The sequence below is a fragment of the Cupressus sempervirens genome, chromosome 4 (genome assembly GCF_028749045.1).
Source record: "Cupressus sempervirens isolate cs-2001-9-10 chromosome 4, ASM2874904v1, whole genome shotgun sequence".
Lineage (NCBI taxonomy): Eukaryota > Viridiplantae > Streptophyta > Pinopsida > Cupressales > Cupressaceae > Cupressus > Cupressus sempervirens.
In genome coordinates, this window is record NC_143121.1 from 256,668,623 (window position 1) to 256,683,984 (window position 15,362).

Below are 15,362 nucleotides of genomic sequence, written 5' to 3' on the forward strand. Positions count from 1 at the left end.
TTTGTTAACTTGGGAAACCCTGGCCAAGGGAAAACCTTGGTGGGGATGGTACCCACAAAATGATCCACTAATCAAAAGTATATTGTGAAAGATATTGACCCTATTAGGACTCTATTACATGCATATAGTGTATTTGTCCTTGTTAGAGGACTGCGTCTTGTTAGAAACCTCCACCGTGTTAGGAGTTCGAAGTACAATATACAAATTACAAGCTGAGCTCATTGCCGAAACAAGTACATACAAGTTTACAAGTTTTATAGGTAAGTACCAAAACCTTGACTGTGCTGATATCTCTAATATCTGATTAATCCATGTAGTCTCTTGCATACTACACTTTCATACAACTGGCTTCTCTGCTCTGATCCTCAATTTCGCGTCTATCCAGAATCAATAGAGTGTGCATAATACAATTACATCGTTACAATACAATTGTATACTTTGTTTAATCAAAAGGTTCTTCCTTTATACTAAAAACTTTAATTATCGGCCTGAACCTTCTTCACACTTTACCAAAACTTGACCTTATATTATGTCGCATGAGGGTTAAGATCTAGGATGTCATCCCTACCTTGTCAAGTTGTTGTTTTGACAAGTCAAAACAATTCCTTGACCAAAATGTCAATTCTCTGTCAACTGCCCTATTTCTACGATAACAAACGTGTTAGTGGAAATCTTATCAAACCATATTCAAATCTCAACATGAGATTTAGTGGCCTCGCATACATCTTCTAAGATGTCCAAACTAACTTCCCTTAAGCTTGCTTAACCATATCAGTCTTCTGTGAAGCTCACTGAACAAAATTTTATGTCTGTGTATTGTAACCCTGTCTTAGACAAATTTCTAAGTAACCTCATACTAAACTTAACTTTTGTCTTTAGCGACCTTAATACTGCATAATGTTGCCAATGACAACACCTATCAACTATCCTTAGCCAAATTGCCAACAATCTCCTCATTTGGCATTGATGGCAACATAGGGAAAAATTGGCTAAGTATAGATAATATACTTCTTCAAAATTTTAAAACTTCATAAAACTTCAAAACTAAGTGGCCAATACAAAATTTCAAAATGTGGATCATCATTATATTCCATCTAACCATATAGTATACATACATTGTTATACTATAAGTGCTCCCCCTTAGAATATACTAGGCAATTTATACATACTTCTCATACTCACAAAATTTCACTGAGTCCTTCGCCTCCATACTCATAATTTTTCACTAAATCCCTCCCCCTTTGACATGAATGACAAAGGTGAGACAAAATTTGTTATGTATGTGTGAAATTTTGGTTCTTTAAACTAGGTGCCTTGCCAATAGTGTCGCATAGTCTGCAAAGTTGGTCTTCAAGGCTGCAAACTGTACATCCCATGTAGACGTAATTGTCTCTCCAAAATGAATTACCACAGAGATGCCATAAGTTCCAACCTCAACTCTAGTAAGATCCATGGGAATAAAATTCTCATAAGATCCTTTTGCCTCCTATAGAGTGTTTAATTGCTTTTGTACCAAGTCTATCTTTGGTGTCAAATGGTTTCTAAAAGAGTTAAACTTGCCAATAATATTGTCTCTGTCATTCTTCAAAACTTGCAATGCAAGATATGCTTGACTAATCTTTGATCAGCTTCAATAATACTTAGATCATTGTCTTTCATTTCATCTACAATCTTTTCTAATTCTTCTTCCTTCTCTCTAATTGCTTTGGTGACCTCTATTGTGTCCTTAACACATTCAATATAGACTTTCTTGCCTTCTAAGATGCATTTTATGATGTCCTTTATGTAATTGTCAATCGCTAGCATATCATTCTCAATGTTGCTTCTTACTTGATGAAAAAAAATTCCTTCATGCTCTCTTGTACTTTTGCTTTAGTAGATTCTTCAAGCGTAGAATAATGGGCATCAAATTCTTCAATTATCTTTTCCAATTTCTTCTCCTTGTCATGTTCTGCAAATTGTAATAAAAATGGGAATGTTTTCTAAAGTCTTTCTTGACTCCTCAACGGCCTTAGTGCATGCAAAAGACGATAGTTGCATATAAATTATTGGATCCACGTTTTCTTTTGTCAAGTTTGTAAGGTCTCCTCCAATGCTAGGACTAGCCAAGAAGGTTTCCAATGTAGGTTCAGGCATATTAGCTACTTCTTTCCTTTTGTCTACTGACTTTGTAGGTGTCTTCATTATAGTCTAAATATTCTGATTAGTTTCCTTTGACCTCTTCTCTACCTCTGCACTTGTGTCTTTTTCTGTGTTGTCAGATACTGTTTTTACCGCAGGTGGCATTACATCCTTGACATTGTCCTCAACTCACAGAATGTTTTGATCATGTAAATCACCTTTTTCTTGCTCAGATGTATAATTTGCTTCTAATATAACGTCTTCTTGTTGTGTATCAATAATTATGTCTTGTGAATCCTTCTAATTTTTGTATTCTTGTTTTATCTCTTGCACAACATGCTCTTCTTGTTCTTCATGTTCACTACTGTCATCTTTGATATCCTCAATTATTCCTACAGCCCCTTGCATTAAGTTTTCAACCTCATCCAAATCGCCAACATCAATGTTTGACTAATCTTTGAAAGGGTCTTCATCAATTGATGTATCCAAAGTGACTGATATTCCTGCTATGAAGGCATCATGTTCCTAAGCTGTGTTAACAAATTGTCAACACCTTTATCATCACCAGACAATACCTTAGGTTCACAAATTGAAATTCCAACAGATTTAGGCTTCATCAAATTTGGGTCTTTCCTTTACATCACATACTACTGGAGTTGTCATAGTGTCTAACCTTTCAAATTCAAAGCTCAAAGTGATCTCGCAAAGATGATGATTACCTTTCAGATACACAACTAGGGCATCCACAAATTCACCTCCAAACACTTTAGTTTGCCTTCAAATCTCTTTGCTAGCTCTCTACTTTTGCTTAACGGTCAAATAGCGAGTAATCAACTGCATTCTAACCCTTCAATCTTCCTCAAATTGAATCTGCATTAATCGTGTTTAGGATATTCACCAAAAAGTCTATTGTAATTGCAATAACCTTCAATTCTTTACAAAACGTCGTATACTCCATATTAGCTTATGCGGTCTTAGAGTTAGATTCTTGATCATCATTTCACGCTACAGATTACTGTGCGGAACTCATTTCCACCAATCAGTGGTTTGATAGATTTCTAATTAATATCCTATGTTTAGGCTTAAACAATGATAGCTAATGAAGATGTAGAGGGTTCAATACTTGGTGTTGGTCCCAATTTCTTCTCTGATGATTCTTTTGACTTCTCTACCCATAACTTTGTGTCTGTTGGTGTTCCTTCCTTCACAAATGTTTTAACAATGCTCTCTACTTGTCTCTTATCCACATTCTGATATCTTCTCATATTGTTCATTTTTCCTCTTTGTAAAATCCAGTTTTCTCAGGTCTAATTTAACATTCAAAAAAAACTCAAGGAATACAATTATAACTTCGATTTCATAGGAAGGCAGTTACATCATTCATGTTCATGTCAAGAAGATTTATCGTTAAAATTAGTTGAACAAAAATTCTTAACTATAATCTTAAAATACCATTATATGAAATTACTTCAGAAATTGTTATCACATAGGGGGGAAAAACTGAGACTGAAAATCATCTAAGGATGCCTCTGCAACCACCCTAACAATTTCATATGACAACTATCATCTAAAAAACCGCTATCTTAAAATCAAATTAAATACTTATATTATCTTAATTTAGGGCATCGCATACCACTGTATCAATTAAGGCATTGTTTACCTTCGGTTCATTTAGGGCTTCTAATACCGCTATCTCACTTAGGGCTTCAAATACCACAGATTCGTTTTAGGGCCTCCGCGACCATTGATTCAATTTAGGGCTTCAGCGACGACGGATTCAACTAGGGCTTCAGCGACGACGGATTCAACTAGGGCTTCCAATTTCACTGCATCATTTAAGTTTCCAGCTATCACCCAATCAATTAGGCTTCAGATTTCTTTTTCTTTCGATTACTTATCTGTGACAATTTCTCAAGATTAGTTAATACTTATATTCATTATCCATATAAATGAAAAATATTCACAAATCAATCCAGGCGTAAACTAATGATAACAATGAATTCAACTCATTTCAATCTTACCTCTTCATAAATAAAAATGATAATACTTGGTTCCAATTAACATAGGAATGCATAGCTTATCTCTATCTAACGCCTGTCCGACTTCTTTAGAGAAGTGAAACATTGTCAAGGGCTTTACCACCCAACCTCGGACCACAATATATCCCCACACAATATCTAACAAGAAAGGCCCTCCCTACCCGGAATTAACTAGGAACATCATTCCATCCACTGGGCATCATGATATATAACACGCCATACGACTTGGCAGTAGGAGATCAGCATAACAGGAATATGCATGAGCTATATATTAAATGATAAATATTGAAATGTCATAACTGATAATACTAGTTCTTATTATTGATGATTCTTTTCTCACACCTCATCACCCATCTTCTTGGCTACACAGTCGGGTGAGTCCCAGGTATCTAGAGTTCTCAGAGCAGACAGGTCTAACAATTATTCAAGAAGATTTTATGCATCCAACACCTCACAATCTGTGATTAAAAGATTTTAAATTGAATGTTTACCTAATTAAATTAATCATAACCAATTTCTTTTTAACTCCACCTGTTCACCATTGTTGGCATTCTTGCCGGTGAATTTCCTCAGTGTCAAAATGTTCTAATTCATGCTGGGCAATATGTTTTAAAACTTGCATCATTTGGATACTTTCTAATAGACATGGTTATCTCTGTTTTCTAAAGATTGATTTATTATTGAGGTCTCAGAGTTACTATTGTTAAGTTGATAAGAAATCATACATATTTCATATTTCAGCAGATGGAATAAAAGATTAACCTTAACACTTCAGTCTTAACCATCTAAGAAGATTTAAAAGTATCAAATAAAATATATAGGAGATCAGATAATGATTTATCATTGTAAAACAAGAATACATAATTAACTATACTCTCCACTAAACTTCCGGCTCAATATCATATACAGCTTTGCAAACTAGAAATGATCAACATAATGCACTCACAATTAATCTTGAAGGCTGTAATGTCCCCATTTTAGCAGTTGACTAAGTGTGTGTGGGTTAGCCTTGTTCTACATGGTCCCGAGGGCTAACGAAGGGTTTAATGGGATCTTAGAGTGTTTTGGCCTAGTCATTTCCAGTTTGGGCCAAAACGAAGTTGATTTACTCAATTTCAGGCATACTTACTATTTTTAGTAAGTCGGCAGGACATAGTGCAGGTCAATTTTGGTGATTGGATTTGATAATCCTCAGTGAGAGCTTTCCAATGAGCTATCACTCACATTATTCGGAGTCCGATTGCTAATACATTTTAATGCCTGAAGTTTTATTAAAGTAACGTCTAATTTAATTGTAAAATATTAAAGTGTTACTTTAATATTTATTTTATGGGGATGTGTACCCAAGGGAGACATAAGGGGTATTTTAATATATGTTTTATATATTACACACCTTTTATCCCACATTGCCCATATGAGTTGAGCGGACCCTTGGAAATAGAATAAAAGGAAGCATTTGTGGCTTCATTAGACAGGTTGAATATGAGAAGAAATTGGTGTGTGAGTTGCAGCTCCATTCTTGGCATTTGAAGACATTTATCCTCTCTTGTAACATTCTAGACGTCATTCCCTTGGGGTTTGGCCTTTGGAATTCTTTGTTATCGGCTTCATTATCAGGCAGTTTAGTTGCATTTCCAGCTACAGGCAGATTTGATATTTGCTCATATCTTCTTCACTACTTGTCCGACGCTTATGCCGCTTTGAGGGAATGATATTATGAAGGTAGTGGACTGATTGAAGGACAAAGTACTATAGCAACACTTTTCGTGTGGCACTGTAGCAGCAAGTTCGAAAGCATGGGCTGGAGTATTATGTCAATAATGCTGAAGTAATTAGTGAGTTGATAAATCTGCCATGTATTTGGTTTTATGAATTCTGAAAATAACATTTTATTGGCAGCAGTTCATTTCCACTTTGCATATTATTGTAGTTTCTTTCTTGTTTATGTTGTATGATACCAATTCCATGCACAAAACACAACAAACAAATAAACGTTTGATTTTCGGAGTTATAAGGGGTTTAAAACATTAAACGGAGAAATAAGAGGTTGAATGCAAACTATTTGACATAATTCCTTTCAGCAATTTGGTTTAGTTTTTTGGGACATTCAGGGGTGCCCATTACAGTGGTATCAGAGCTATAAGTCCTGCCATCCTGTGGAGGTCTTATAGGGAATTTGGAACAGCCGGATAGAGGGAAATGTGTCTGACGAAATGTCAAAACACTAAAATCAGAAATAAATAAATAAAAACACAGGCTAAGCATTTATGTTTGAGCATGCGACAGGGGCCTTATAATTTCCGTGATACCAAAGCAAGACAAAATAGGATTTCAGACTTGCAAAGCAAACAGTCTAGTACATCCGTGCAGGTGGAAATTGAATCCAGCCATACAAACACAGAGGAAATATTCTTTGATCAAGACAACAATATGGGTGATCGAGATGACAGGAATACAGGATTAAGTGGAGGTAGGAATGCCGGTCCAGATCAGGGGGAGGTAATGCTCAGACAGTTACTGGATACATTAGAGCAGGGGCAGCGTATGCAGCAGGAGCAGAATAGGCGAATGGACATGATGTTGCAGCTCATGGCTAGACAGATGGGTGTCAATATTAATCCAGGTGATGCCAACAATAGAAACAATAACAATGAGGGAAACAATAACAATGGGGGAAACAATAACCATGGAGGCCAAGGCAATAACGATGGTCCTGAGAATAACATTAATGGTAATAATGGACACGGCAACAATGGGAATGAGGTTGATAACTTTAAACATGTTGCACGCCCAGCGCGGACTGCAAGCTCGAGACCTCTTCTACCCACTTTCCCACCCAAAGATCCGGTTCAACCAGTAAACGAACCGCAGATTACCGAGTTACAGGATCAGTTCAGGAGGGACTGGGGGGCTAGTGGACCGGAGTTTCAAGCGGATATTTCCCTCAAAGATTAAACGGACTTGAGGATGAGACACATGCCTAGAGCAGGAGGGAGGAATCAAAACTTTGAGCTGAGAAAGAAAATTGGAAAACTTTCTTTACCTTATTATGATGCTTCAGGGAAGATGACTGCACAAGCTTGGGTGCAGAACGTAGATACATACTTGCAGCTAAATCCTATGCCTGAGGAGGAGGCTATCAAGTATGCGGCTATGCATTTGGATGGCGTTGCACATGAATGGTGGCATCATGGCATGGTGACTTTGGGGCATAATCAGATTACATCCTATGAGGAATTCACCGAAACATTGATTTAGAGATTTGACACTAGGGATCCCGAGTTACATTTCAAGGAGCTAGCACAGTTAAAACAGTCAGGTTCTGTGGATGCTTACATTGCCGAGTTTCAGCGCTTGTCTGTACTTGTTACTGATATCTCTCCTAGGAGATTGGTGGTGTTATTTTGTGATGGTCTTGCTGATCCATTACGAAGTTGGGTGAAGGGACATGATCCACTCACCTTAGCTGAAGCAACTAAAAAGGCACGAGATTTAGCCCCTTCGATATACAAAGGAAAAAACCATTCAACAGATTCTTCCTACCACAAGGACAAAGACAAAAAACCGTTTCAGAAAGAGTATAGCAAACCCAAAGAAGGATCAAAAGGACTAGACAATGTAACCTTGAATGAACTTCGAAACAAGAAGTTGTGCTTCCATTGTAGAGAGCCTTGGGACTTATCTCATAAATGTTCTCTCAAGGCTAAGGCAAATCAAATGGATTATTTTTCAGCAGAAGAGTCAGAGTCAGAGGGGGAGGATCAGCACTCCGATTTAGATGAGGGTAACACTATAGAGGAAAGCAGCATTCCTAAGGATGATAGATCGTTGGCACGCTTGACAGGGGCCCAAAAGGCAATCACATTTAAGGTCAGGGGTACTATCCAAGGGCAGAAAGTGATATCTCTTATTGACACTGGGGCTACACATAACTTCATAGATGCACAGTTGGTAGCCAGGAGAGGGTTACAGACAGAGGAGCATGATGGGTTTAGAGTCATGGTGGCTAACGGTGATAAATTATTATGCACTCGGAAGATATCTAATCTTCGCATCAGGTTTGGAGATGGCTACGAGTTGGAGGATGAGTTCTATGTTGTAGACATGGGAGATTATGATGTCATCCTTGGCATGACATGGATGGCTTCACTAGTTGACTTCACACTCAACCTAACGAAATTGGAGATGAGATTCCAGCATGAGGGCAAAACTGTGGTACTTAGAGGACTTTCAAATGGAGGTTGCAGAGTAGTGTCCTTGAGGAGAATGCAGAGACTTTTTCGTCATGATGACTTACAGCAGGCAGCAGAGTGCTACATTATGCCAACTTCACCAGAGTCACAAGAAAAGAGTCATCCACCAAATATCCAGAAGATACTTGATAGACAGGCTAAAGTATTTAGCGATATTCCTCATGGGGTTCCTCCTGACACAGGGATGGAACATGTTATTGAGTTCGAGGAGGGAGCCAAACCAATTATGATTACTCCCTATCGTCATCCTAAGAAACACAAGGATGAGATAGAGAAGGCGATTAAGGATTTGTTGGAGATGGGGCATATCAGGCCCAATAAGAGCCCCTTTGCTTCAGCAGTAGTATTGGTAAAGAAGAAGGATGGGACGATGCGCATGTGCATCGATTACAGGGCACTGAATAAGAAAACAATTAACAACAGGTATCCCATTCCTAGAATTGATGAGCTGATTGATGAGTTGCATGGGGCATGCTTCTTCACCAAAATTGATTTGCGATCCGGATACCATCAGATCAGGATGAGAGCAAAGGACATTGAGAAAACAGCCTTCCGATGTCACTATGGCCACTTTGAGTTCATGTTTATGCTATTTGGTCTAACCAATGCACCCGCTACGTTTCAGAGTTGTATGAACCAGGTATTCAGGAAGCAGCTGAGGACATTTGTCTTGATCTTCTTTGATGACATCTTGGTCTTCAGTAAGACCTGAGAGGAGCACTTACATCATCTGGAGGAGCTGTTATCTATTCTGGAGAGAGAGTCATTGTATGCCAAGGAATCTAAATGTGAGTTTTGCATGACTGAGCTCCTTTACCTTGGGCATATCATTAGTGCAGATGGCGTTCGGGTTGATCCCGAAAAGATTAGAGCTATTGTAGAGTGGCCTACTCCCACAAACCTTACACAGCTTAAGGGATTCTTTGGTTTATGTGGTTTTTATAGGAGGTTTGTTAAGGGATTCTCACAGATTGCTACACCCTTGACAGATCTTACCAGAAAAGGAGCCTTCGTGTGGACAGCAGCAGCACAGAGGTGTTTTGAGCATTTCAAGCAGGTAATGTCTTCATGTCCAGTTCTAGCTCTACAGGATTTCATGAAGCCTTTTGAGCTTCATTGTGATGCATCAAGTGATGGAATTGGAGCAGTATTGATGCAGGAGAAGCATCCCATTGCATTCGAGAGTAGGAAGCTCCGGGGAGTTGAGAAGAGTTATTCTGTCTATGATCGGGAGATGTTGGCCATAATGCATGCATTGGCCAAAGTTCGATCATATTTGGTAGGTGGACATTTTGTGATCAAGACTGATCACAACAGTATTAAATACTTCATGAGCCAGCATGATCTTAAAGACCGGCAACAAAAATGGGTGACTAAATTGCAGGCTTATGACTTTGATATAGAGTTTGTCAAAGCTAAGAAAAATGTGGTGGCTGATGCCTTATCTCGGAGACTTCACTTATGTGCTCTGGCAGAGATTTCAAGAGATTGGAGAGATCGGATTATAGCAGAGTATGTCGGAGATGCTTGGGCTTCTGGATTGATTTCAGGTACCATACAGGATGATCACTATGAGGTGATAGATGGATTGATCAGAGTTCAGGACAGGGTTTATTTGATTCCATCATCACATTTGAGAGAGGCGATACTGAAGGCATTTCATGATGCACCCACAGCTGGACATCCGGGGGTCTTCAAGACCTATAGGCAGATCCGAGAGCGGTTTTCATGGAAAGGGCTCAAGGATGATGTTCAAAGGTATGTCAAGCAGTGTGTGGTTTGTCAACAGCATAAGGAAGAGCACACATTTCCTACAAGTTTATTACAGCCCTTGCTCATTCCTGATAGGAAATGGGAAAGTATTTCGATGGACTTCATCACTGGTTTACCATGAGTGCAGGGAAGGGATTGCGTCTATGTGGTGGTGGACCGCTCGAAAAAGTTTGATTTTCGGAGTTATAAGGGGTTTAAAACATTAAACGGAGAAATAAGAGGTTGAATGCAAACTGTTTGACATAATTCGTTTCAGCAATTTGTTTTAGTTTTTTGGGACATTCAGGGGTGCCCATTACAAAGGCACACAATATATTCTCTGCCACAACACTAATAGGTTATACAAAAGATACCAATATTTTTTTCTACAAACAAATATATATAGCTCTACTGATTATACAAAATCTGCAATGCTGAAGCTCTGTATTTAATACCTAATCACTCTTGCACACACCACTCTCATATAACTGGATATATATAGAAAAAGAAGTCAACAAACTTTATGGGCATTAAATTATCATTAATAGCAGTCGGCAGATTTCTTTATGGAAGATGACAAACTTAATAAGGAATATGTTAGACTTTACAAGAAAAACGACATACTTTATACATCAACCACTGTATAAGGAAACAACAAACTTGTATGACTGATTGATGCATAAAATAGTATCATTTATCCCATGCTTTAAAACTACGACCTGAACTGATGGAATAAGAAATGATTTCGATTTGCAAATAAAACAGATCAAAAGTCTTACGTGACTCCACCATTAAATGAGTGAGGGTAATCTTGTGCTTACGAAATCTGCCAATTCAGCTCTGTCAACTGTGGTAAAGATGGTATTGATTCGAATTGGGACAGAATACATTTCCAATAAGGCTTGAACGTTATAGGTAATTGGAATGCCATAGACGGCTTAAGAATTTCTATAATATAAAAGCAGCTTGTCTCTATGGCTTCCTACGGTTACAAATATCACTCCAATCTTTAATCAATCGGCTATAGAAAAAAGAAAGAAGGAAAGAAGATAAAAGGTTTTTTAAAAGTTATTTTAATTATTAAAATCTAATAAGCAACATCACTTAATTAATAAATAATAAGAGCCCGACTCTATGGCTTCCATCCATTACAAGAAAACTCCTATGAAAAAAAATTCAAGATGACCATTCGGATTCCAAAAATTAAATTGGCTAAAAAGAAAAGAATAAGAAGTTGGAAAGAATTGGAAGATTAAAATTCGAAGAGTATAATAATTACAATTATTATAATCCAAACATTATTATAAAGTACAACTATTAAAATTATTAAATGATAATAGTGCCAAATCATGGTTATATTTAGATGAACATTTATAAACAATTATTAAAAATACTACAACAAAAGATAATTTAAAATCCTTTAAGATACATTTTATAAATAATTTAATTATTTTAATTAAATTAATTATTAATAACTCAATTATTTTAATTAAACTATTTATTAAAATACTCATGCGATTCCACAGATGTATTCTGTTCCAAGTCGCTAGGTCCTCTACCTGTCTGCCCAGTGATGGTGACACCCTACCTAATTCTTTTCTGACAATGCTTCCACCTCTTCGACATGCTCCCTGCAACAATTTTCTCCGTAATTAAATTATAAATTATATAACCATAAATAATCATAACAATTAACCTTTCATCCTAATTCCATGAATTCGCGATTAACGATCAACTAACATGTCATCTGCACTTGAAATCATAACGACCAACTAATTTACCATTTCGCCAGATTATATCAAATTAAATTGCCAACTGACTTCATGTGAACCTCAACGTTTATATTCCAAGCTAGGTCAAAAATTGGGATGTAACACTCTTGTATTGGTTGTTCTCGTATTTGGTATTATCATCTTGCTATTGAAACCATTAAATCTGCAAAATCTTGTCGTGTGACCTAGGTTATTGCAAATATGACATGCCATAACCCTATTTACATATCTTGGTCCAAATTTATTAATCTAAAGTATGCAATCTCATGAGATATGTCCAAAATTATTGCACTTATAACACATAACTCCATTTGTAATGATATTATTCATTCCCAAAGGTCTACTAGCTGCAATGTTAGTCCTTTCATTCATTCTTACATTTAATTTCTGATTAGATTTTCTACATTCACTAGATCTATGTCCATAAAAAAGCTATTAAAACAATAGCTACAAAAAAGTTTAGAATTACCTTTAAAATCCTTCTTGACGTGTCCAAATTTGTTGTATGTAAAGCATTTTCCATTGAACTGTCTCCTTGGATCTCTAGATTGCTCAAACTGATTTGATATTTGATTAATCTGATCTACTGGTTGACTGGGTTGTTGCATGATCTCTTGTTCCTCTGTGATTTCTGTTCCATTGGATGGTTCACCTTCAAAGTAACCTAATCCTGTCATATCTCCTTTAGGTTTTTTTGTTATTGTCTAAAGAAACTCTAACCTTTCTAAGAACCTTTACATAACATAGACTGTTGAGAAAATTGATACTTTGTTTTAATCCAACATTGCTATGTTAAATCTTGTGAGCATTTTGTATCGATCTGTAATGTCCCTTCTCCAATCTTGAGTATTTGATGCTTAAAACCTGTAACAAATGTAATAGATGGAAAAGACAACATAAACATATATGAGTATAAAAAAATTATTACAAATTAACAAGATGAATATTATTAAATCACCTAAGTATTAATTCCCATACTAAACCTACCTAAACCTTCAAAGGAGGCTCTACTCAGATTTACCTAAACCTCTAATTAGAAAAACTCTCAGTTAGGAAACCATCATGTTAAGAGCACCTTCTAAGGCCTCTAGGATCTCCATTAATGAGAAAACTCATTAACAATACATAATTGGTAGAGATCCCACCTCTAACCAAGCCTCTTGTCTCTAATATATGCATATGATAAACCACTATAATATATATTGTCTCTAAGAGATTCTCTACAAATCTCTCTCTGGGTTCCAATTTAGAATCCCGACATTCAATCAAGAATGCCCTCTAATCTTTGAGTTTTCTCAAAAGAAACTCGACATTCTAATGAATGCCCTCTACCAAGTTCTTACTTGATTTCTATTAGAGCTATAACGCTCACATCTCAATCCTTGATCTTGATAATTTTCTCTACCAAATGATTCATATTTATTTATGAAATAAACGTATTAAATGAACACACCTCTGGTTCCCTTTAGTTTTTCATTTTATAATCCTTCATAGTATATATATTACTTCAATTCCCAACATTTAATATATATTAGTTTAGTTTCTTTACTTTCTCGACTTTGATGGTTTTCTAGTTCAACTCTATTAGCTATAATTGTTTTTTAATCCTCCCATATTTTATTCATCATCGGTGTCCTTTTCAGAGAGTTGCAAACCTTCATAATCACAATCCTTTTGATAATTCACAACCCTTCCTAATCACAATCCTTTGGAAAAGTCATAATACTTCATGATCAAAATCCTTTGAAAAGTCACAACACTTCATAACCACAATACTACCAAAAAGTCACAAAACTTCATAATCGCAATACTATCAAAAAGTCACAACCTTTCATAATCAGAATCCTTTTCAAAAGTCACAACCCTTCATAATTAAAATATTTTTGAAGAGTCACAACATTCATAATCACAACCGTTTCAAAGAGTCACTTCCTTTCATCATTGAAAATATTTGAAAAAGTCACATGTTTTCTTCTCCTTCCTCTTCTAATAAGCCTTCTTTAACTCTTCCCTTCTTCTCTTCTTCTTAGTCTTTAAAATGAACTCTACTCCCTTTTATACCTTAATTTTAAAGAGTCGTATCTTTTTATTACATTTCTTGACTTTTTATTAGATTTAGTTATTTTATATAATATTATTTCTTACTTATCTATTTTGTATTTATCATCATTTATTATTAAATCTTATTTAGAAAGATAACATACTTTCTACAATATTCTTTTCTATTTAATCTCATTAATTAATTTATTCATATTAAATTTAATATTAATTAATTGTTTTAAATATTATACTAAATATTATTTTATTGATAATATAATATATATGTAATTTTTATTTCTTATTGTATACTTAAATATGATTTTCTTATCTTTTTTTATTTAATTTTTTTATTAAAATTATATTTTAAAATGGGGACATGACATGATCTAACAGCTTGTGGTTCAGTTCTTACCAATTGTGTTAACTAGTAAGTGAAAAAACATAAATCTTATCATTCAAACTGCAAGTTTTCTGAAACATTAGGGGTGTTATGCATTAAAGTTTCCCTACACCAAGAAACTATATTGAACACCACATATTTATGATATCTTTAATCATTCTATATTTTCTACAATTACTTCAGATACTATTGCAGTTGATCTTCTTTGGTATGATGGAATTAATTACAAAACAAACTTAAACTATAGTGATATTATATAGATGATTTTCTAGTCAAGATACCAGTTATCATCAAAAGAACTGTTTGTCCAATAAGTTCTTTTTGTAAGATGTGATGATAGCTACGAAATCAAAGCATAATGCACAATTATGTGATTTGAATATATTTAAGATTTGGGTAACCTTCTTACCTCTATTGGATGATGAAGTATCAATTTCTGCACATCAGGATGCCAAGACTCTCCTGGAGCGATGGGCACACGATCAAATGATGCACCAAACAAAGATCTTACAATTACGTTAAGTCCTTCTAAGCACTGTGAAAGAGGAAAATATGATGCAATTACCTGCAGATCAAGAAAGAAGATTTGTCATGGTCAATGGAAAGGGATACCCAATAACTTCAAACCAAATTATACTGCTAAAAAGTCATCTTTAACATATGAAATATGGATACAAAAATAATGCTCTTCAATACCACTTCACTGTCAAAATATTATGAATTCAAAGATCCTTTCAGTAATCAAGAAGAGTGAGAAATGAACTTACAGCAGATTCCAAATTGCAAGCAGAAGATTTCATCATGCCTGTGTAATAGGCTTCATCCCAGGGTTCGACACTTCCATCAACTTTATTAGAGACTTGTTTCTTATATTGACTGATTGAATGAAGCTCCTAATCAATTAGATAAGCAAAGCCATTATTTAGTTCCATGCTGATTGAGAGGATAAAACTGAATGTGAATACTGCTGATCGTTTCAATCCAT

At 35.7% G+C, this 15,362-nt stretch overlaps 1 protein-coding gene across 1 annotated transcript in view; it reads right to left on the reverse strand.

Annotated features, from left to right (window-relative positions):
• Positions 1-15,362, reverse strand: part of LOC149560959 (Zincin-like metalloproteases family protein) — a 358,697-nt gene that overhangs the window by 153,213 nt on the left and 190,122 nt on the right. Inside the window, exons 10-11 of the mRNA XM_089824904.1 lie at positions 15,145-15,270; positions 14,787-14,942 (exon numbers count right to left, since the gene is read on the reverse strand). Coding sequence (XP_089681030.1) covers positions 14,787-14,942; positions 15,145-15,270 — 282 coding nt within the window. The remainder of the gene's footprint in view (positions 1-14,786; positions 14,943-15,144; positions 15,271-15,362) is intronic.